The 24,140-nt window shown below is 39.1% G+C and overlaps 2 protein-coding genes across 2 annotated transcripts; one reads left to right on the top strand and one right to left on the bottom strand.

Annotated features, from left to right (window-relative positions):
• The first annotated feature begins 1,104 nt into the window (after positions 1-1,104).
• LOC148869693 (uncharacterized) lies at positions 1,105-7,554 on the top strand. The gene is made up of 5 exons (XM_088971500.1): positions 1,105-2,477; positions 5,472-5,529; positions 5,676-5,759; positions 5,937-6,078; positions 6,613-7,554. The coding sequence occupies exons 1-5, from the start codon at positions 2,003-2,005 to the stop codon at positions 6,994-6,996; spliced, it is 1,143 nt and encodes a 380-aa protein (XP_088827626.1). The 5' UTR covers positions 1,105-2,002; the 3' UTR covers positions 6,997-7,554.
• A 3,128-nt stretch (positions 7,555-10,682) lies between these two features.
• Positions 10,683-23,496, bottom strand: LOC148869692 (putative WRKY transcription factor 32). Its single transcript, XM_088971898.1, has 4 exons — positions 22,891-23,496; positions 13,392-14,086; positions 13,149-13,307; positions 10,683-11,491 (listed from the first exon to the last, which is right to left on the bottom strand). Exons 1-4 carry the CDS (start codon positions 23,338-23,340, stop codon positions 11,134-11,136), a joined length of 1,662 nt encoding a protein of 553 aa, XP_088828024.1. The 5' UTR covers positions 23,341-23,496; the 3' UTR covers positions 10,683-11,133.
• Positions 23,497-24,140: the final 644 nt, after the last annotated feature.

The following is a 24,140-nucleotide window of genomic DNA, read 5'->3' as shown; positions in this document are numbered from 1 at the left end:
ACCAAATATGTTTGGTTGAGGTTATAATTGCCACACTTAGCTTCACAAACACAACCAGCTGAAACATCAAAATAGATGTTTTTCCAACAGCTATGTTGCCAATACCTAATCAACATTCATCCACGCCAAACATGTTTTAAGATGAAATAGAAATTGTGTATGGGGTATGGTGTGTCTACTTCCAACCCAGGTTTCCTACTCACTTTCATTGCATACATTACTTTGGCAATCAACGCGTGCCCTATCAACTTAATTTTGATGCTCTCCATATCCAAATTGATCTAATCAAAACTAGTCTGGGTGTAGACATTTTGTTAAATGAGCCTGGTCCAATGCTGATCTTGAGATAAATGAGACCCTTTTTTAGAAGAGAAACGCTTTTTGTAGCATCATCCTTCACACCATTAGATTGGTGATTTTTTGACCAAGTCAATGGATATTTCTAATCCATCATCTGGTTTAGGGTAAAATCAACCATCACAGATTAATCGATATGACTGTATGGTTCAATGCCTGGATTACAAAATTTAGATCAAAAGGCTTTGACGGTTCGATGAAAACAACTGTGTTAAGTTTTATGTAAATGACACGTCACATGGGTATAGGTATGGGATTTGTTCTTCACGGAGTGATCCTCATACCGACCTCACAATATATCCTACCGTATATTAGAAATATCGCCCCAAAGGCCCAAACAAATGAATTTGGATGAATTCACCATACAGAGCATACATCATGCACCTCACAACCGTGTATTGGAAATATCTCCCCGTAAATATCAAGTGAGATATTCCCCATCCACAACTATAATGTCTCGCGGACGGTCATGTGAGGCGCGCTCCGCGGGGAGCCAATGTGTGAATTATGCCCAAACAGCTCATTCGATGGAAGAAAAAGCGGCGGCCTTTCCCTCCTTCCCCTCCCTTCTCAAACGTGTTAAAAATAGCGCAACGGCTAGCTTTCCGCTTTAATTAACACTAACAGGGGTATGTTCGAGAATACAAAACAACTCCTGGGGTGAAATTGGGAATTAATAGTAAAAAATTTACTCGAAGATTCGAAGGAGAGAGAGTTCGGAGTCCCCGACTACAGACAGAATGGTCTTATTTCGCGTCTTCTCGGGGAAGCCATCAAGCTAAGAGATTAGTGAGACCTAACTCTCGACAAGAATATTACTGTACCTTGACTGGACACAGCCGGTCGATTACCTGCTCCGTTTGTTTCTCCCGGTCACCTTGTTTATAAATTCTTTCGACCCACCCACTCTCACTCTCTCTCTCTCCTTCTCTCATTTGCTTCCTTGTTTCTTCTCCACTTGCCTCTGCCGCTCTCAATCCGTAGATCGAGCATTTTCTTCACTGTTCTCTTCTTCGGGCCAGGTTCTTGATCGATCTATTCTCGTTGGTTTTGGTTTGAGGATCGGAAGGGTTTTGTTGTGTTTTGTAGCGATTTCAGTTCACTTTCGGGGCTTATTAGGGCAAACGAGGGGTTTTGCAGAAAAATGGCAGCTTTTCGCGTCGAGGACTGAAAAGAGACAGTTTTAGATGGATGTTTTCAGCTACAGAGCTTCGGTCTTGGCAATGTAGTACGATATCCCTGGGTTTCTATAGTTTTCTGAAGCTGGTTTAAATGGTTCTTTGTCAGTGAGGCGTCTCAGTGGCTTGAATTAGCTCTAGGTTTTGGTCAAAGTTGGAGGAATTTCGCTTGCTTGATATGGATGTATTTTCTAGGGTTTTGGTTTAGCGGACTTTAAGTAGCAGTGGATAATGGAGCTCTCAGGGCCGTTGATTTAATCTTAGGCTCATTTGGTCAAAGGAGTTGCAATACTGGCGATTTCTGTAATCTGTGAGTCTAAAGTGGGGATTTTCGCTGGATTTGTGTCCGAGATGGTTAATGGTTATTTCTAGCAGTTGAATTGGACCTAAATCTGTCAAAAGTGGAGAAATCCGGAGATTTTTCAAGCGAAAAGCTGAGATCTGAGGAGAATAAGGGAGTTCTTTCCATGTCGGGAGCTCCGAGAGTCAGGTCGATGAATGTAGCAGATTCGGATGCGCGGCCGGTCCTTGGACCTGCGGGAAACAAGACAGGGTCGTTGGTTACACGGAAGCCAGTTTCCAAGCCTTTAAGGAAAGTGGAGAAATCACCCGAGGTTGCAAATGGGGAGAAGAAAACTCCGTCGTCTCCTGTTGCACCTTCACCACCTAAGCTCCAGTCTGCCAGCGTTCCGTCGATTTTGCGGAGACATGAATTCTTGCACTCGAACTTGTCGCTTAATGCGTCTTGCTCTTCCGATGCTTCTTCTGATTCGGTGTATAGTCGAGCTTCTACTGGGAGGATAATTAGAACAAGTAGTACCACAAGCCGGAGGAAGCGCTCCATTTCAAGGCCAGAAAAGGTTGCACCTGATAGCGTCTCAGATTCTTCATCTGAGAGCATACAAACCAAAAGGAGGTGTGCTTGGGTGACACCAAATACCGGTACGTGCTTGTTTCTCTGTTCCAAGGTTTTTCCAAAGTTATCTTTACTTTTAAAACTTAATCTAGTTTTTTTTTTTTTAATTTGATTTTCGTTACTAAAACTATAGTGGTAAGCTTTACCAAACGGCATATAGCCCGTTATTTTCTGCTTTCGATAACGTTTTATTCTATACCTTGAACGGGTGGTTTCTTGCAAATCAAGTTTGGGAAATGTCAAAAGTTTTTTGACAAAGTAGTAGATTTAGCTTCTCTCAATTTTTGAATGACGAAACACAATTATAACTCCAGGAATAGTAATGGTTGATCGGCAAGGAATCTAGTAAAGTGGGAAATATAAAAGTTGAAGTTGTGTTGGTTGATTATTTTGATACTTGTGTAATTTAAAACAGCAATTTCCCCTGCGTCAGAGTTGGATAACACATAAAAAGACAATCAGATATGCCGACCTTAACAAATCCCAATCTTCAATATGCCCGTGGGGTTAATCCTTTGTGTTATGAACTAAAGTAATTCAATTTAGCAGGTTTTCATCTTTACAAGCTGAATTTGGTTGCTTTTGAATGTCTATCAGTAATAGGCCCTGATTTCAAGTTTCTTAAATCCTTAGATTTCCTTGAGTCGAACATGGGGCTTCATGATAACTTCATCAATCCTTCCCTACTTGTATACTCTATGACTGAAGGAGTGATTTGACACATAGCTTGAATCACACACTTATCACGTCTTTAGCTGTCCTTAAATGCAAATTGAGGTTTCATCTGGTAACTTCTAAGCTCTAGTCTCTTGCAACTTCTTATATTTATGACTATATGCCTTCTAGATACATGGTTGCCTCCTCTAAGATGGCAATCTGGTTTTCAAAAATACCCAAGTCAACATTGTCTCTTGAAACCTAGGATGCTTGTTTTACTTCTGTTTTAATCTTCTTCTATCACTATTAGAACTCTCAATTTGAAGCGTGTCCCTCTTTCTCATTGGTGGTTAATAGAACTTTTATGCACATGACCAAACGGTTTTTATCTACTTTCCTTCATTTTGCCACCTAAGTTCTCATTGGATCTAGTCATTTTTAATTCTATGCTTTCTCTCCTTACAAATCATTCATCTCAACATCCTTATTTCTGCTATGCTTATTTATGGATGCATTATTATTTAATAGCCTAAAATTCCACTATGTTTAACTTTTTCTGGCTTTATAGCAATGAAATAACTTTATTTTTCCAATCCACTTGAATGTGCCCACCGGGCATCACTATCAGATTGCAGTTTTAGGGTAATGCTGTTTGTCTTGCATCTGTTGTGCCATGGAAAGGCACTGTGAGAACCTAGTTCCCTGTTATCCAATAAACTAACAAAAATGAAAAAGTCGTAGGAAACTTGGGGATGAAATAAACTATTGTGCTTCCTTTTGAGCTGGAAGTTTTTTGTTTCTATATATGGTTAGGTGCCCTCTCTCATTCTCTTACAGACTCTTTTTACAAATTTGGGCTAGTGGGAACTGGGAATTGGACCTGCAGAAATCAGTGTTTCCAGAGAGAGTTTGCTAGATATTAGGAAATAGAAAAAGTTTCTTCTTTTTATCATCCTTCAGAATGATCACACTTTAGGGATATATAGGAAGTATTGGATTTCGACTTCACTTTCTGTACCTTGAAGTGGAAATACCAAATTTTGGATAATTCTAATATTTTTTTGGTTTCTTATTTTCATATGTTCCTTCTATTAACCATTATCTGCCAAATCTTTTCAGTAAAATTGGTACCCAAGAAACAAAAGAAACATATACCTTATGACACTCCTTTTTCACCTTCTCATGTCAATAACACACCTTATCCTTAAATGACAAACTTTAGTAAAACAAACTGGGAGGATACCAGCTTGCTGAGTTGGTGAAGTCTAATATACAGGGGATGGCTTTCCAATTTAATCACTACACTTTGAAGATGACTTATTAGTTACTGTATGAGGCTGCTTCCATTTTGTTTTTCATTTGTGGTTCTGCTCAACATTGGAGAAAGAAGATTCATATACTTCTGAAATTCTTGCCTCAGTTAATTGGTAAGTAATTCTTGAGGATTTTCCTTTTTCAAGTGTGGAAGTCTTTATATATTCATTACACTATAATACTTCATAGTAAGTATTAAGTAATACATTTTGATTGAAAGTTGAAACTGATTACTCATTCCTTAGCTTAATGATTTAGAAGCATCATCTGGGTGGCTGGGCCAAACAATTGTGCCATGGCAAATAAATCGCTTCATGTCTAAGAAAACCTTGGTCCATTTCTACTCCGGGGAATTGGTGTTGTTATTATATGGACCAACATATTTGGTTACTGATTTCTTGCATCACTAATAGGTACAGTGAACAAATTTTGGTAATACAATTATTCTGTCCTAATAATGTGGATTTATGATGTATTCTATGGAAAAGTTTTATTCATTCAAGAACTAGAGGATGCTAGACCTTTGGAGGACCTGGCAAGTTTCTTCTGTATCCAGTCAAGTACAGAATCTTGTAATCATACTTTGTGTTTTTTATGTGGGATTGGAATATGTTTCTTCCCTATGAGTATCTCGTATTCATCTTATAATTATCCCTGCACAAGCTCCATCGAGAGAAACCATCCAATGTGTCAGACTCAGGTTTGTAGTTGCCTGTTAATTCACCTATCCTAAACTTCTGTTGTCAGATCTTGATCTGACATTTAGTATTTTCTGTATAGTCCTAAGAAACCTGGTTTTCTGTATAGTCCCATTACCCCATCAAAACTGTTTTATTACTTTTCATTCTTGGAAAGCTTCACTGCCTAATCCGTATTGGGGTCCTAGCTCTTTTTCTTTCTTTTTTTTTTTTTCTGTGTTTCGTTCTCTGGGGCCATTTGATGATTTCAGTCTCTTTTGCAACTCTAATTATTCTTCTATTATTTATGAAGTTACTGATCTAATGATACAAATGTTTGTTGGCCTAATGGTTTTCATTTATCTAAAGCAGACCCTTGCTATGCTGCTTTTCATGATGAAGAATGGGGAGTTCCGGTTCATGATGACAAGTACATCACCAAAACTAACCTTCTTTTCATTATTAGGGGTTTCCTTTATCCTGAAGGAAAAACTATTTATCAACCAGTTTCTTAGGATATTTTTTTGGTAATGCAGTTTCTTGGGATATTCATGTTCTTGAGTTGACAACATGCAGGGAACTGTTTGAGTTGCTCGTCCTATCGGGTGCTTTGGCTGAACTTCCATGGCCTGTCATTTTAAGCAAGAGACACATTTTTAGGTACTGAAACTACTTGATTTGATGAAAACCTTAATGCTCACAATGATCTGATTAATGGGCTCATCTTCTGGACCATCTGCCTCATTATTTTCTGTCCGTACTTGATCATCTGGGCAGATGGTCAATGATATCACTCTGCACCTGCATCACATTTCTCTCCTACATATGTATATGCAGGGAAGTCTTTGCAGATTTTGATCCAGTTGCTGTCTCAAAATTGAATGAGAAGAAAATCACAACACCAGGAAGTACGGCCAGCTCCTTATTATCAGAGTTAAAGCTGCGAGCCATCATCGAGAATGCACGCCAAATATGCAAGGTAGACTTTCATTTTTGTTTTTTACTATTTGTCCCCCTCCCGAACTATAATTAAAGTAGATATGCCTTTCTGGTTTGGTGGGTTAATCCGAGAATAGTTTTGATGATAATGATGGACCGACTGATGGTGGTAGCTGTTCAACAACCTACCCTACCCCTGCTTTTTATATGTTAGATGACTTACTGTTAATCATCTGCATCTCCCAAGCCGACATCAACTGTTTTGATGACTCTAAGCATCCGAACGGCAGACATGTTGTGGGACTGTTTTCCATGTTTCCTTTTCCTGACCAATCAATAAAGCGATATAACTGGGATGTCCGGCTATAACTAGGTAAAGAGTTGTTAAAACTGTGGTCCTTTCTCCTTGGTACCAGCTAGACCACATGTATGACCTAGCTAGGCTAAATAGTAAGTCTGCCCTTTCCGATGTCTTCCTTACAAGTATTCCTCTTATTTCAATAGTTGGAACGGTTCCACAGTTCTAACCATCATTGTCACCACAGCTAACTTCAAGTGAGCTTTTCCTTTGCAGGTTATTGATGAATTTGGGTCATTCAACAACTATATCTGGAGCTTTGTCAACCACAATCCTATAATTAGCAAGTTCCGGTACCCCCGCCAAGTTCCGGTGAAGACTCCGAAAGCAGATGTGATAAGCAAGGACCTGGTTAGACGGGGTTTCCGGAGCGTGGGACCAACTGTCATCTACTCGTTCATGCAAGTTGCAGGAATAACAAACGACCATCTCATAAATTGCTTCAGATACCAAGAATGTATCGACGCAACGGTAGCGATCGAAGACGAAGGTAGCAAAGCTAAGGCCGAAGAGAAGAAGACCGAGGGCATAATAAACTTAGAATTGGGAAAGGCCATTGATGAGTTGAATGTCTCGGAAGGGGTTGGCTTGCAGGTTTAACATCGTTCTTGTACACCATTCCATTAGCAGGTAGTTGGGCTGCTCTTTCATGAGATGGGTGATGGTTTGTGTATAAAGAAATTATGAATTCTTGTATGAATCTTTGTTTGTAGATTATAAAAAAGAGAATTTGGTTGTCGGTGATCACGGTGGCGTCGGGGACTTCGGAGGGGGAGAAAGCCAGAAAGGGAAGCTCAATGAGAGATGATGGATCATGGATGAAGGGATGTAAACTTGTTTCTTGTACAGTGAAAGGTTACCTAACGTAACCATCATATTTCGCACTTAAAAGCCTTTTCCTGTTTTGGCTGGGCCAGGTTTCACTGTCCGAGGGGAGCAGGAAAAAAAATTGTCCTTGAATTTATCACATCCGATTTATGACTAGAGAGAGTAGTGGCCTGGCAAGGGCCTCTGGGCTGGGACCATCCGATGACCGTTCACCTCTCATGTACAGGCGTTGAACAGTTAATGTTGGTTGAGTTCATCATTCCGGTCACTATTTTTATTTACTTGTTTTTTTATATATAATATAAGTTTGATGAGACCCGTCTGACTCAACTGAGTGTCATTAGTCTCAAGCTATATTATTAGTAAACAAACCTATATGTTAGGCTCGAACTCTATTTAAACTCAGCCAAATTAAACTTTTTATGAACCCAGCTAAAAAAAACTCGATTCATATCCACCCCAACTCATACATTGAATTGAAACAATTTATTTATTTATTTATTGAATAACCCTAACTTTTAAGTGCAACAACCAAATACGTTGAACTTTTAAAAATCCATTCCCAATTCCAGCACCAGCACCGTTAATGTTAATGTTAACTAATATTACGTTGAATGATAAAATTATCAAATTATCCATTCTAAATTTGTTAAACTGGTTTGGGGGAATGATCAAATCCCAATGCAAAGTCGGTCTAATTTGAGAGTACGCATCTCCACCCCACCATCTGTCTCCCCACACAACGTGCGGCTGCCACATATTCAGTCGCACGTCGTGGAACGTTCCCGCGTGTGAGGCTAACGGGACGGCTGTCAACTGGTTCCGTTGCCTCAAAATGAGCCCAAAGACCTCTCCCTTTCAACATTCCTGCCCCCCTAACCTCAAATCGTGCTTGACCCGTTCTACTCCCATCCGCCCGATTTCGGATCCAACTCCCTCTCCGAAGTCCAGAAGTCTCTGAAGCTGACACGGCAGCTGGCCGGCGGTGGTGATGGACGGGGTAGTGAAGGTTCACTAATTCCTTCATGGCTTTAGTCGCTTGACCATTGTCCCCGCTTACGTCTGAACCGAATCTGCATTGCTTCACCGTCTTCTCACCCACTCTGTCACAACTCACAAACAAGTTGAATTCATCATTGTTCAAAGAGACAGGGACGACCTGGTGAGCATAGAAACATGGCTCGTAAGATGATGGGTTTGATGGGGTGCATGCTTGTTGTAGTAGCTTTGTTTCAGAGTGCAGCTGCACAGACAACACATACCATCGGAGGCAGCACCGGTTGTCCGTCTTCCAACAGTTTCTACACCTGGGCTTCCAACCAGAATTTCTCCGTTGGCGAAACTCTGGATAAGGATTCTTCAAAATCCAATCCTTCTATGAATTCACTCTGTGCGTGCTGGTGCTGGACAAGAACACATGCGCAATCAATTTTTGAACCCACCTCTGTTTTCCAAAGAAATCATTTGTTTTCCATTGAATCCAGCCTGAATTTAAATCTAAAGCAGATGGGCTTTCACCGGCAACAAATTCATCTAGAATTAATCGTTATCCTAATTTATGCTTTTTATGTTCCCCAGAGTTCGATTTCTCCAGCTCGCTCGACGTGGCCCAAGTGACAAAAGCTAATTATGACTCCTGCACCAAGACACCTATCGGTTCCATCATTTCAACCAGTCCACGCGAAGATTCTTCCTAATGCTTCAGGCGACCACTACATCTGCACTGTTAGCAACCACTGCCAAGCAGGCATGAAGCTAGCCATCATCGTCAGTGCCGCTTCTACTACTACCAATGGCACCAACAACTCCACTACACCTACTGCAACCTCTTCACCGCCCCCCCACCAAGCTCTGCTTCATCTCTTGCCGTAGGCGGCTTCTCTGCCGTACAATTGTCCAATGCCATCGCTTTCTTACACTAGATGCATATGCGGATGCCCATACTTCGGAGCAGATCTTCTCTGTTCTTCCTTGTGTTTCTGTTTTCATCGCTTCCGTCGGCCGGTTGTCGTGTCTGCTCTAGAGACTTCTGAACTCCGAAGAGAGAATTGGATCCGAGCTCGAGCGGAGAGGAGTAAACGGGGTTAGGCACGATTGGTTGAGGTGACCAGAGCGATCGCCGGTGCAGGAGATGGGGGCGGAGATTCGAGCTCGGGCTAGAACGGGGTCATAGACTCCGATTTGAAGTTCAGGGGGAGGGAATATGGGAGAAGTTCGAAATTTGCCCTTTTGAGATCGTTTTGGGGCTAACGGGGGCTAACGGACGGGCTAACGTCCGTCCCGTTAGCCTCACACGTGGAACGCCTCACCGCGTGCGACTGGACAAGTGTCAGACGTACGTTGTGTGGGGCGAGGCGTAGTGGGGCGGAGATGCGAACTCCTAATTTGAGTTTCGATTTTAGAATGTGTAGCAATTGTCAGTCACACTTGAACATTCAATTGGGACCCTTCGCCTTTGAAGTGTGGAATTTTTCTTTTTTTAAATTTTTGAAAATCCGGAAGTTGGTGGCACCACCGTGTCCCTTAGAGGTTAGGAGTTATTCAATGGGATGGCTCTACCAACGTCAGTAGCATTGGATCATGACTCAAGTCCAATGCTTAGGGCACTCTCCTGACTCATACCGTCTATGAGAGGCATCGTTTACGTGTTAAATGGAGATAATCATAATACAAGGTGATCATGCGCTAATGAGGTGACTTGGCACCGATGTAAAGGGTCTTTTATATGCTAATGATGATAGACACCTGTGTGTTATGATGATAAATAACCATTTGGGCTGAAACACACCCGTGCATTAGGGGCAACGTGATAGTTCAATCAGTTTAGGCAAGGATTGATGAGGTGAAAAGTCATATTTGAACCAAGCTCGCATGCCAAGCCTCCCTTGAGTATTGATAATACAGTACCGGTCTAACACTGCTCCCATGAGCAATTGTACATTCATAAGAGTGCCAATGTTAGACTCCCAAGGAGGTCGATCACCCCTCCTTAAAGATTACGTTGAATTTTTGATAGTAAGCATGCCAAGCGTGGCAAAATTAAGCCTGTGATGAACCGTCACAACCGCGCCAATCTAGAGGAAAAGAAATGGTAGGTGTCTGACACATACACGTGTTGATGAATAAAAAACTCATCCGCCCGCCTTAGCAGCCTTCTTATTAATAATCGGGTTTCTTCTTATTAAACACCTGATAACATGGGTGGTATAATCATGAGGATAAATGGAACAGGAACTGTGGTGGACTCTTCCTATTAATATTATTTATCTGACGGTTGTCGGTGTATGGTCTCACAGACGCCACACGCCACGGTCTCCCCTCCCGATACAAACTTACACAGACCGGGAAAGCGGCAACACCTCATCCTCATGCCCATCGATTTGTCCTATCCTTTCTACTAGCATACATACCAATCCCCAAGAAAAGCACAATTCAAGTGAAAAAGAAAAAGCAACAAAGAGCAGTAAATGAAGATTTTTTATTTTTCCCACAGCACCAGAAAATAAAATACAAAGATATCACACCGTATAAACATATTCTCTCCACTCTGATGAGATATTACAGGTGCTGATTATTATTGACCTGCAATATTTATAATGGCATTTATCCGGTAGCAAATCAATATGTCAACTTTCAACCTTAAGTAACTCCGTCATTATTTGAACCCTGGCAATCCTATAAATGTCATGATGCTTTTAGCTCGATTCAAACAAGCTAAGAGAATGTACAAGACCGGATATACATAATTGTTTACATAAAAGACTAAGCTAAAAGCCTAAAACAAAGATGAAAGAACACTCGTAAAAAAGAGATGGGTAAGGGAACCAAAATTTCATCAAACCAGAAAGCCATTAAGGTGACACAGGAGCAGGAGAAAGGTGCATATCTAGTTTCCTTGATTACCTGGCTTCAGCAGGGCTTCAATTCAATTCCAATGCTTAAAAGAGTTCGAGCTGATTCTAATGCTTTCTCACCCCCGAGTTCTAATGCCTTTTCTCCAATCAAATCACTGTCTATGTCCGTTGACCACTGGGTTGAAGCTCTTTGATTTGGTAAAGCTTCAGACTTCTTTATTTGTGCACTATTCATCGCAGCTGCTGCAGCGATAAGAAGGGCAGCACTTGGTGGGCCATGGCGTTTCTTTGGTACTGGCATGTCGTGATCGTGTTTTCCCTCGTATGTTATTATGATAGCACTTGTGTCATCTGTAGCCCTCTCTACATGCTTCCGCACAGGGCACCCAGCAGATGTGCATTTGTAGTAGCTCCTGAAAATTTACCATAGGAAAGGGCAGTAAAAATAGAGTGAATTGCAAGATACTGTCTACTTATGTCAAAGCATGGATGTTCAAACGTCAAAAACAGTTCTCTTCTAATCGATTTCTGTAACCACCAGCCAAATAGAGTGTGGCTTGAACTTCAGGCGTGCGGAGACTTTGCCAGCAAAGAAACAACACTGGTACAGGGATAATCCGATATGAACCATTTTGTCTATTTCAGCTCTAGAATATAGATCCTAAAAAGCAAAGACTAACAAAAATTTGCTAAAAAATGACTATATTTTATGTCATAGAGTTTACCTTTTTTTTATCAATAACGGTGGATTGAATTAATATTAAAAATATGAGAAAATTACAGGGCAAGGGGGCTAAACAATCTTAGCTCCCAAGAACCACCATTAAACATCAAAAGAACAAAAATTACAAGACAGCCCAGAAAATAGAATGTCTGTTCACCCCTTGTCTAGCTAGACCATCTGCCAAAGAATTTGCACTTATTTTTACTCATTTGTATTGGATTTCCATGTCCTTAGTCAGCCACTTGAATTTCCTCTTATCATTACTGTAATTCCAAAGTCTAAGACTATCCTCTTTCAGCCAGTTTACCACCACTCCAGAATGTCATAGAGTTTACCTAAACCAGTGTTCTTTCTTCCCTTCCATCATAAACCAACATAAAAGCAAGGATGGTTTTTGAGGAAGGTACAGTTGCCCCTTCAACAATATATGCTAAATAAGGACTTATCAGAAAAATATCAAAAGATCTTCAATCCATAAGAGCAATTGAGGAAGGTACTATTGCCCCTTTAACAAAATATGCTAACCAAGAGTTTGTATGTGTATACAAACAAATACAAGGGGAATGATTTGGGCAAATTCCAGTGAAAAGAGAAAAACACCCCTATTTCTAGTGACAAACGTTTAAGACACAAGGGTGCTTTTCCTGATGAAAATTTAAATTGGGATGATGCACAAATCACACCCCTAATTTAAAGCACTAAGCATTATATCTATAAAAGGGTTTGTTTTTCCTTTTAGGAAAAAGTTCTATGCTCTTGACGATGATAAACATGCAATAAAATTTTTCATAGAAAAGAAGAAAAAGAAAATCCAAGGTATTCAAAGACCAATTAGTATGACGCTCTTATGGTGCATAATGCATTCAAGGTTCATACAATCCACTTTTACATGATTACATCCAAGGTAATGTGCTTGGCTCCCATGCATGCGACAGATTTAAGGCACATTCCCTGGATAACTGAGTGCATGGCGCACATTTAGATGATAGTACTATAACACTTCTATTAATTGGCACTGATTCACATTGCAAACATGCAGGGAAGAGGGATCACCATCCAGTGGCTCCATCAAGAAACCACTGGCATGGTAGATTGATAGCACCAAATTAGGAGAGGAGTTATGTTCATTCCTGACAATGGCAGTACGTAGCTAGACCTGGCAAGGTTTAAACTGAAAACAGAAACATTTCATGACAGCGTATTATATATAGTAATAATCTTAACCCCGTATCATGTGATAAGATTAGTTACCCCACAATGGCAAGTAAAATTCTTGGATTTACATAAAATAGGAAAACAAACCATTAAAAATTTATTCAAAGACTAAAAAATGTATTAAAGCATACCTTGGGTAAGGATTTCCCTTTACCATTTTCTGACCATATTTGCGCCACCGGTAGCCATCGCCTGAGATCCCTACATCACCAGCTGCTTGCACAACTATCTTAGGCTCTTTCACTGTCTTAAACAGTGGAGTTGAGTATGCTACACCATTGTCCTTTATCCTGCTTTGACCCAAAAAATTAAACAAAAAAAGGAAAATAAAAGGTAATTAATTTGGAGGGACCAAATCTCTTGAAATTACTTGCCTCCGTTTAGCATCTTGTTCATCTACATGCTCTCCCTCAGCCTTCATGTCATCTCTTCCATTAGAAGCACTTGAAATGGGTCTTTTCTTTTCAGGTGTTAGCACTATTGCCTCTCTGAGTTCCTTTTTAGGTGTAGATGGATCCGACTCTAGTTTTTTGACTGGATTGTCTATGGTTTCACTCTCTCCAACAGGACTAGCAGATGATACAAACCTCCGTGCTTTGGTGCATCTAATCTTCCGAGGTGGATCATGGTTATGCCGACCTTTATAAATAATTTCAGTCACACAGCCAGTATGATCACAGCGCTCAACCTTCTTCTTAGCATGACAATTAGAATATGTGCATCTGTAATAGCTTCGAGAACTCTCAGTACTCTTCACCTGCTTCTGCCCATACTTCCGCCAATTATAGCCATCACTAGTGGGTGTCTTCGTAACCGTATGAGAAGATTTAGTTTTCCGATCTGAGTTCTGGCAGTCCAGTTCCAATGTACAGATATCAGTTTCTTGCGGCAAGGGTGGAACTTTTTGTTCTTGTGGAGCTGGACTTGGTTCAGATGGCATGGACTGTGGAACAGAAGTTGGTGATAACTCTGCAGAAGATGATGGATGCACAATTTGAAGCTGCTTCTGAGCTTGAGCTTGAGCAGTTACGCTTGCCAAGGCTTCTTGATGGGACATCCCAAATTGTCCCTAAGGGAAAAAGGAATAAATATGAAATGCATTAAAAACTAGAGACCAAAGACATTTCAATGTAAGAGGATTTCTTTTTTAGAGAAAGAGTAACTTCATTATATTCCCAGCAAGACGTACATGAGAGGATGTACAGATTGGCATGGTTATGTACAAGATGGCACCCAGCCCGGCATCAAAAAGTTACTCAAGCATGGCACCGTTCTTACAAAAAATACCTCTCAATCCTAGATTTGCCTAGAATGTTAGCTATGAAAATTATTTCTCCTGGTATCCATTTCACCTGGGCAATCCGCTGAGCTAATGTTTCTCTGATTTCATTAAGAAGTTTGCTAGTCTCTATGGTCCATTACCAAGTTTTTTGGCACCATTAGATTATGTTCCTAAAATTTCCTTTAACTACTATGAGATTTGAATATGCTTTGCTGCGAGGAGATCCATTAACAGAGTCTAACTTCAGCTTCTGCAGAATTTAAGTATTACATATAGTCTAGTCTTGATCTCAACCATGAGTTTTACTCATTTGGACCATACTTATCCATCAAAATACAAAATAATGAGAAAGACAATTTGCTTGCTTCATGATTCTGAACTCATCAAAAACTTAAGATATAAATTTTCTTCTATGCTTAAAAAATTACAACTACATGAACAATATATATATATATATATATATATATATATATATATATATACATAATTGTCAAGGCAATGCCTAGGTGACAAGGCACCCACGGAGGGTCACCTCGCTTAAGCACCTACCTGTTTTCTACATGGCACTATAAAATATTTTATATTTTTATTTTTTAAATTATAATTTTTTTGATAAATAATTTTTTAAATTATAATAATAAAACAGACATTTTTAGGAAAAAGGTAATGTAATTTATTCAACACATAAAAGAGAGATACAACAAGACCCAGACCACTAATACTGCCTGGGCACAAGTCAAATTACAAGCTCATCCATGATTTAGAACAAGACAAAAGAGATACATTCTGGTTTTTAAATTCCTCATTCACCGACACCCAGTAACATAGCTTGCCCACAGCACTCTGCACTACTTCATCCGGGCCTTTAAATTTACCAAAGAAGATTCTGTTATTTCTTTCAGTCCAAATGAACCATAACACAGCTGCCAGAATGGTACTCCAAACAAGCTTTCCTTTCTTGCTGAGACCCTCAACTCTCCAACACATCAGCAGCTCCTTCACAAATTTTGCAATAGTCCAGCTAATCTCCAAAACCTTAAGAAAATGCCCACAGACCAAAGAAGAAATTGGACAGTGGATAAACAAGTGCTCTGTAGTGTCGGCAAGATTTCCACACATAACACAAGAGAGATCCAGAATCTAAATACCACGTCTCTCCAGGTTAGTCTTGGTCAGACATTTATCAAGAGCCATTGTCCAGACCAGGAAATTGATCTTGGAGGGACTAGTTGGATTCCAAATCTGCCTGACAGGAAAGTTCTCCTGACCTAATCTGCACAGCTTAAGAAACAGGGATTTAACTGAGAAGCTACCGTCTGCATTCCACTTCCAAACCCGTTCATCCTCTAAACTCAAATCAATCATCTAATTTTGAAGCAGCACCAACAACACCACATACTCTTCCACCTCCCAATCAAACAAACTTCTCCTACAAAGAGGAGTCCAAATAGTGGAGTACACCAGAAATGCTACAGCTTTTAGCTACTGAAGAATCTTGATTCACAGAAATTTGGAATAGAAGGGGAAAAGCATCAGCCAAGGGACCCTCTGAACACCAGGGATCCTTCCAAAATTTGATTCTATCCCCCTTACCAACCTTAAATCTGATCCCATCCAGGAAGAAAGGAATGTTCTTCGAGATACCTGCCCAGAGAGATCTACCCCCATTTAGATTAGGCTCCTTAGGTTTCCAATCACCCCATTCCACTCCGTACTTTGCCGCAATAAGGCTTCTCCACCATGCATTCCTCTCAGAAGCAAATCTCCATAGCCATTTACTAAGAAGGGCAGAATTAATCCCTTCAACTTTCTTATTCCCAGCCCACCAACTTCCTTAGGGAGGCACACTTGCTCCCACTTTACAATGTGAATCTTCTTTTCATCTTCCCAACCCCTCCATAAGAAATTCCTTTGGAGTTGCTCCAACCTATTTGCAATTTTGTTTGGGATGGGAAAAAGAGAAAGGAAATAAATATGGATGTTGGAAAGAGTGCTCTTAATCAATGTAACCCTACCTCCAAACGATAAATATTTTGCCTTCCAAGAGGCCAGTTTCTTCTCCATTCCCTCAATAATTGAGCACCAGGTTGAGGAGGAAGAGTATTTAGCCCCAAGAAGCAGCCCCAAATACTTTACCGAGAAGAAATTAGTTTGACAAGCCATCACTTTTGCACATTCTTCTAAATTTGAAACATGGCCCACTGGGATGATCTGACTTTTACTCAGGTTAACTTTGAGACCAAACACCACTTCAAACCAACTCAGAATCCCAAGCACTAATTCCAATTGAGTCATAGAAGCATCGACAAAACATAAGGTATCATCTGCAAATTGGAGGATATTGACTTTCTCCTTTCCAGGGGAGATTGAAAACCTATTCCATAAACCAAATTCTGCAGCCTTCTTGCTAAAAAGTGTGAGAATTTCCATGACACAGATAAACAGCTAAGGGGACAAAGGATCTCCCTGCCTCAAACCCCTAGAACTACCAAAAAAACCCCATAGAATGACCATTAATTATGATTGAAAATTTTGGGGTCTTAATACAAACTCTGATCCAATTTCTCCATTTCTATCCAAAATTTATTCTATCCAACACACGATCCAGACAATTCTAGTTGATGAAGTCATATGCTTTCTCAATATCAAGTTTACAAATCACACCTGGGGTTCCCTCTCTTCTTCTGGAATCAATTAGCTCATTGGCAATTAGAATTGAGTCTACCATCTGCCTCCCTGGAACAAATGCACTTTGGTTATTAGAGACTTCATTTTTTTGATTTATATACTAAATTATTCATTTTATGGGTTTATATACTAGTTTCTTTTTATTATTTCTTAGGGTTCAATCAGCACACATGTTGGTGTATGTTGCTGTCTTGAAACCTTAGAGACTTCAAAACCCGAACTAATAAACAAGGAAGAACTTAAAATTTTGTCCAACCCACACTTAATCATTCTTGTAAATATATCTAGTTCTTTTTTTTTTTCAATAAATTTACTTGTTACCGATCAAATAATATGTTGATTTTCTATGTTTTAACATGAAGCTCATACTTTTTAATGAAGATTATTGATAATTACTGGTCAAAGGTTATTGGTTGCCATAGAACTTAGGAAATTACTATAGGATTCAAGGTTCTTATTAAAAAAAAAAAACTAGGCACCCCCCCCCAATTGCCTAACATTGCTTTTACGCCTTGAAAACTATGATTTCAAAAGTTATGTTTTATAATACTCACATATATGTTATAAGACATAATATATGTTATATCTTATATACAAAACAACACATATATTGTGGGCTGGGCCTAAAGTATTGAACCATGGCTGGGCTAAAAATGGTCACCCATAAGGTCAAATGTTGTAATAGGAAATAGGAGCAAAGATCCATTTTAACCCCAATGATACTCCAAATCCATACTAAAACAACCATTCTGCCTTTCTTTTTCTTTTGTTTTCTTGGTTGAGAGTGGACGGCTCCCTTTTTCTGATCAGCAAAAAATTTTTAAATTGTATTATCCAACCACCCATAGACACAGTGAACAATGATTCAAGACCCTGGATGGAGAGAATTACAATAATGCCCAAAACATCTGCTGCCTATAGACCCTTTGCTTTGCTAATGTGTTAGCCAATCCATTTGCAGTCCTTACCCAAACAAAAGTAGCATTCAAATCTTTTGACAGGTTATCTACTTCCCCAAGGCATGCCTATAAATCAAAGACACACGGTGTCTAGAAGTAGTCCAGGATACAACCAACTTTGAATCCCCTACAACTTTCAAATTCTTGAAGTTAGACTGCTTAGCAAAACTTAGGGAAGTAGACAGTCATCACTCATCAGCTCAGCCTTAAATAAATCTCCAACTCCTATAGGTCCCAAAAACATAGAAATCACCTTGCCTAAAGAGTCCCCGAAAACACCTCCAATACCTGCCCTTCCTGGGTTTCACATGGAGCTTCCATCAAAATTTAGTTTTATTTGGTTACATGATGGGGCTTTCCATTACCACCTGTTCTTTCTCTTTAGAAGACTTTGACACTTCATTTCATGCCCTTGTTATATCATTCACTGAAAACATTTGGGAAAGTTCAAGTGTTTTTATCCAATGTGCAATCTTCATCTTTATAGTTTCAATGACTTCCTTGCCCTGCATTTTTCTTTGAAGATTCTTCCATTTCTTTCCTCCCAAATAGTCAATCCATACCAACTCTCTTTCTTGGCTACCTTAGGAAATTTGAATTGAAGAGGCTCACTACATGCTTGCAATATGCAATAGCCAGTCTCTTTCCAAGGGAAACCTCTAAAGCTATTTTCCTAGAGTTAAGTTCCCTACTCCAAGCACCCCCCCCCCTAGTCCTTTAGTTTACTAACTTGTTCCCATTTCACTAGATGAACTCTCTTCTCATCCCTAGGCTCCCAAAGGAAACCCCTCATGAGTTTCTATAACTATCTTGCTATCTTAGTTGGAATCCAAAAGGTGGAGAGGAAATAGATAGACAAGTTTGCCAAACTTGCTTTAATTAGAGTTATTCTCCCACCTTTTGTCGAATTCCCACCCAAGAGGATCCCTAGATACTCCATTGGCCATTTCCTTATCTCACACCCTATAATCCCTGCTAGTACACTCAGATCTTCCTCTTCCATATTAATCCCTCCCATTTAACCCAACTTACTTATATCACCACACCACTTGTAAATTGAAACAGCAATTTAGGGACCACACAAGTACATGAGCTGTAGTAGAAGCATTAACAAAAATCCTAACATTGCATACAGGACATAGTCTTGTAGCATGGGAGCATTGGTGCCAAATTTCAAACAGATTTTCCATCAGATTAAGGAATCCTCTGGATTGCCCATGTAGTCACTTCCCCAATCCAAAGTCAGCTCTAACCTAATTTTTTATTTTTAAAAGTCCAAAAGAAACAGGGCCTTTTATTTGTGTCATTTAGCAACATACATTTGGCTCGAATTTACCCTAATAGGTTGGAAATCTTTTTTGGGCAACCTTGGTCCCTCAAATCTACCATGCGAAAACTCTTTTGCATAGCTTCATTCACTTGTGTTGCTGTTTGAATTTTCTTATTTATATTTTTTGTGTTTGTAATCAGATCCTTCCACATAAATTTCTGTTATTCATATTACTTCTGTGATCTTGTTATTGATCCAACTGCTGGGGGGGGACATTCGATAATAACCAAGGTTATCATATTCAGTTATGCTTGCAATATGGGAACCATAATCGTCAAGGTGTCACCTAGGCAAAACCTTCCTCCTCTTACTCTCTTCATATTAATACAAAAGGGGCCCCAACTCTTGTTCCTTTTTTTTCTTTTCATTACTCTCTCTTAAATCTTTTATTAGTATAAAATTATAGCCTTTTTTAGCTGCTAAAAAAATATTTTGACGTATAATTCCCCTATAAAATACTAATTGTATTATAATATTGCTTTTGAGATATTGAAAGTTATCATCATCATCTAAGCCTTGTCCCAACTATATGGGGCTGGCTACATGATCCTATTTCACCAGTCCATTCTGTTCAGTGCCATTTATCAATCATTAAAATGCAATTTTACAGTTTTACTTTTTTTATCAATAATTTGCCAAGTACTTAGATGAATTACAGGGTTATATGGTAAATAGTATTGCTACTTTTTCCAATTTATAGCATATTATTTGGTGTAATGAGTTGTTATGTATTGAGATGAGATCCATTGTTGTATAGTAAATAGCACAGCAATCTTTCCAATTTATAGCATGTTATTGGTATATAAGACAAGGGAATTAACCTAGAATTTATTTTTTTTCCTTGTCAAATTCATTACCTAGGCAAAACCTAGACCTAGGTTGGAAAGTGGTCATCTAGGCTCCTAGGTGACTAGGCACTCCTTTGTTTCCTGGAATCACATATACACCTTGCCAATTATGATGGGAACCTCCGGAAATAATAGGGGGACATATTTAATTGCACTTGCAACATCTAAGAAGTAGAAGCGTAGAGAGATTATTTACTTACTCATACAGCCATTCTTTTGAAAAAGAAAATCCACTACTGCTTCTTTATCAAGATTTCATTGTGCCCAACAGCCACCGTACACTAGCGGTTACTAGGGGTGTAAGTGAAACGAGCCTACTTGCAAGCTACTCATGCTTAGCCGGCTAAATACTTGAACTCAACTCACAAATAATCGAGTTTGAGTCGAGATCAAGCATGTCAAGTTCAAGCTCCATACTACCCAGCTTGAGTGGCTTATAAGCCTAATAGAGTATATAATAAGACACTAATTTTTTAATGTATTTTTATTTATAATATAAATAACTAAATAGCCTTACAATTGACATTCCTGATATATTTTTATTTATAATATTGAAATATTAATTTATTTATAATCATGTGGAGTCATGTCGATACTCAAGTATGTCAAGTATCAACTCAAGTTGATTTCAAGTATGAAACTCAAAACTTTGATCGAGCTCGAGTCGATCCGAACTTTTGAGTCGAGCTGAACTTGAGTAGCCTAATATTCGACTCAACAGCTCAATTACACCCCTAATTGCCACATCTGGAAACTAGGATTGAGACATAAAAGCCATACAAAATTCAAGTTGCACCTTTTAACTCTCATGTCAAGAGTGATTAGTTGGGCTATAAGAAATTCACTTTTATAATATAATAAAAAAAGAAATTTCATCAAATATAAAAAAGATCAAATCATTACAAATCTAATGATGATGAGAGATCACCTAAGAAGCAATACAAAGAAGAACAAATCTTCCAATTCTAAAACTGACCAAAAACCTGTCCCAAAGGACTCTTTTCAAACATCCATGGAATCTGGTAAAATCAAAATCCAATCCAGCAACCAATTACCAATCACTGCACAAAGATTTTCCTTGCTTTTTGCTTTTCCTTTCAATCAGTTCCTTTCCTTCCAAACCTCCCAGCATATTCCAAATGGAACAGAACTCCAAAAGATTTTTACTCCTTTACTTCCATGAAGAACTCCCAACATACCCCATAAATCTATTCTAAAAAACCTGAAGAAGAAATCACAGATGGATTTTGAATGAGAACAGCCAAAACAAAGATGCAGAATATCTTGTTTGCATCAAACAAATAGCATCTATTGGAAAACAAAAACCTCTACTTTTTAAATGGTCCTGCATAAAAATACTGTTCAGAGCTACTAACCATGTGAAAGCTTCCACTCTTGGAGGAACCAGATTATCCCACACACCTTTATGTTTGACTGTTCAACCTGACTTCTTGCCAAAACCCTGTAAAATGATTTAACCGTGAACCTGTCATTCCTACTCTCTTTCCATCATCTCAAGTTTGACCCATCAATTTTGATTTCCACCAATTGAAGTTTCAAAATCAATGGCAAACATTCCTCCACCTCTCTATCTAAAAAGTATCTTCTAAAGATCAGACACCAAACAACCAATCCATTTCTCACTTCATAGCATTGGGAAATGGTAATACTTTGCTTACTTAACCTGTAAAGCCTTGGACATATCTCACACAACGCACCTGCCAAAATCAACTTCCCAGAACTTAATAAATGCCCCATCCACAACCTTAAAAGATGTTAGACTGGGAACTGCCCTATCCCTGCCTTAATTGGGTGATAAGAAATTCATTGAGTTCAATAGTCAGTCTCTACTGATTAACACCCAAAGACTAAATCAAGAATGTAGTTAAACCACGTTATTGACATAATCAATGTGATCCTCACCATGTCATGATCGTGGAGACAGTCTGGAGACACTCATCCCACTATTTCAACCACATTAAGAGGGTAAATGGAAAATCTATCAATTCCATGTCAATGGCAACTTCATGGAACATAGCTTAGACCACTATTTAACACTGAGATCTATATGGGCAAGAAACCTCATAGCAGAGGGATTAGGCCACTATTCCATAATGAGAATAAACATTAAATTCATAAGAAAAAGGAGAAAATCTAAACAAATACTAACATAAATCAATCAAGTTCCATTCATAACATCCCTGCAAAAAAAAAAAAAAAAAAAAAAACAAATTCTAAAAAACCAGAATCAATAGCTCTTTGCGTGATCCTCCCACATCATAAATAAGCAGCTTGCATAAAGACAAGACCCAATCTACAAATAAAACTAATAAAGCATTTCAGAAAGTTCAAAGCTCACTACAATCCCCATTTGTCACTCATATCATATCTCTTTAAGTCCAGAATTAACTCAACAAACTGATGAAACAAAATACTTAGCCACATCAAAGAAAAGAGATAAACTACTTTACCATCGTTCGCATGAAAATGCATAAGTTTGGAACCAAGTTCATTCCTATCCATATTTTATACGCCATCTCCAAAACCCACCATATTGTAACGACACTTACCCAGTTCAAACGAATATCTGACTAGATGAATAAACAACATGACTTTACCAACTCATGCAGAGTGTGAAAACACATAGAAACACCAACTTAGAATAAGAAAACGAATACCCAATATTAAAACGATTTATACAACTTGAATTCTCAGTAAAGCAGTGTAACAGCTAACAAGTGGTAATTCACAAGAAAATTCAACAACCTTGAACCCCGCTGGATCCAGTGACACTGGCGAGCAGACCATCGGAAACCCTGTCGGATCGACAGGACCAGTAGGAACCATTGGATTGGATGAAGCTGCCGTCGAATTCGCCGTGGGGGAAGCCATCGCACCGGCGAGCAGCTGAGAGAATGTACGACAGCCAGGGCCATGAACCTTCTCAGACGATGGAACCGGCGGTGGTACCACTAGGGTTTCTGACTGAGAACTCTGGCCTCTGAGCTCAACTTCGAGCGAAAAAGAATCAGGAACAGATACACAAGGCAGTGACTCCTGTAACTTGGGAAGAGGCTTCTCTTCTTCTAACTCTTCGTCCTCTTCTTCTTCTTCGTCTACTTTCGATCCTTCTTCTTCTTCTTCAATCTGTTCTTCTTCTTCTTCTCTCACTCTCTTTTCTTCTTTTGGAGCTCCGAGGCTCTTATCATCCGCCATGAAAGCTCTGCGATTTGCAGGAGAACAAAACGGGTTTCGGACGGTTTCAATGTCCGAAACGAGTTTCGTGCATGGAAACCGGTTTTCGTCCTTTGTCTCGGCTTCGAGAGAAGAGATGGAAGGGGTTTTAAAAGGGAGAAAGAGATGGCATCTTCTTTGACTGATATTGACCAGGTGGTTTTAGGCTTTTAGCTGCAACTGGCACCGTTACCATTTCCGTTATTTTCCGGCCGAAGATCACCGCTCTTTCACATAACGTCTCCCCTGACGGCGTAGTTAAGCCGTCTGTCAGCCGCTTTGACAAAGGCATTAGTAACTTCTTTTAAAATTTTTTTATAGGGCAAAGACATAATTAAGGCTCCATTTGTTTGCACTTTGAATTTATTTATACTAGCAGTAGCACAAGTTGCGAAAAAATACAAATAAAAAATAGTACAATATGTAATTATTCTACATTACTATACTTCATCTTTAACATGAATAAAACAAATAATGTCCAAAACAAAATAAAATCATATTTTATTCTCAATTCATTTGCACTTTCATAACTTCATCCTAATACAAATAAAATTAAGATAAATTTTTTAAATTACCTCTGTTGTTTAAATAATTAATTATTATACTCTTACCCTTTGACTATTGTCTAACGCCTCTGTTGATTAAATCTATCCTTAGCATTAGTATTGTTAATATTCCATCAAAACTGTACGCACTTGACACTGTATGACATATTTTTTAAAACCAATTCTACCCTTGATCACTCTCCTTTCTTCTTCTTCTCCTCCTTTGTCACCTTCCAC

The sequence above is a fragment of the Nelumbo lutea genome, chromosome 2, assembly GCF_056320005.1.
Source record: "Nelumbo lutea isolate HS-2025 chromosome 2, American lotus-T2T, whole genome shotgun sequence".
Lineage (NCBI taxonomy): Eukaryota > Viridiplantae > Streptophyta > Magnoliopsida > Proteales > Nelumbonaceae > Nelumbo > Nelumbo lutea.
Note: the sequence above shows the minus strand (reverse complement) of the source record. Positions and strands in the feature narration are given on the sequence as shown.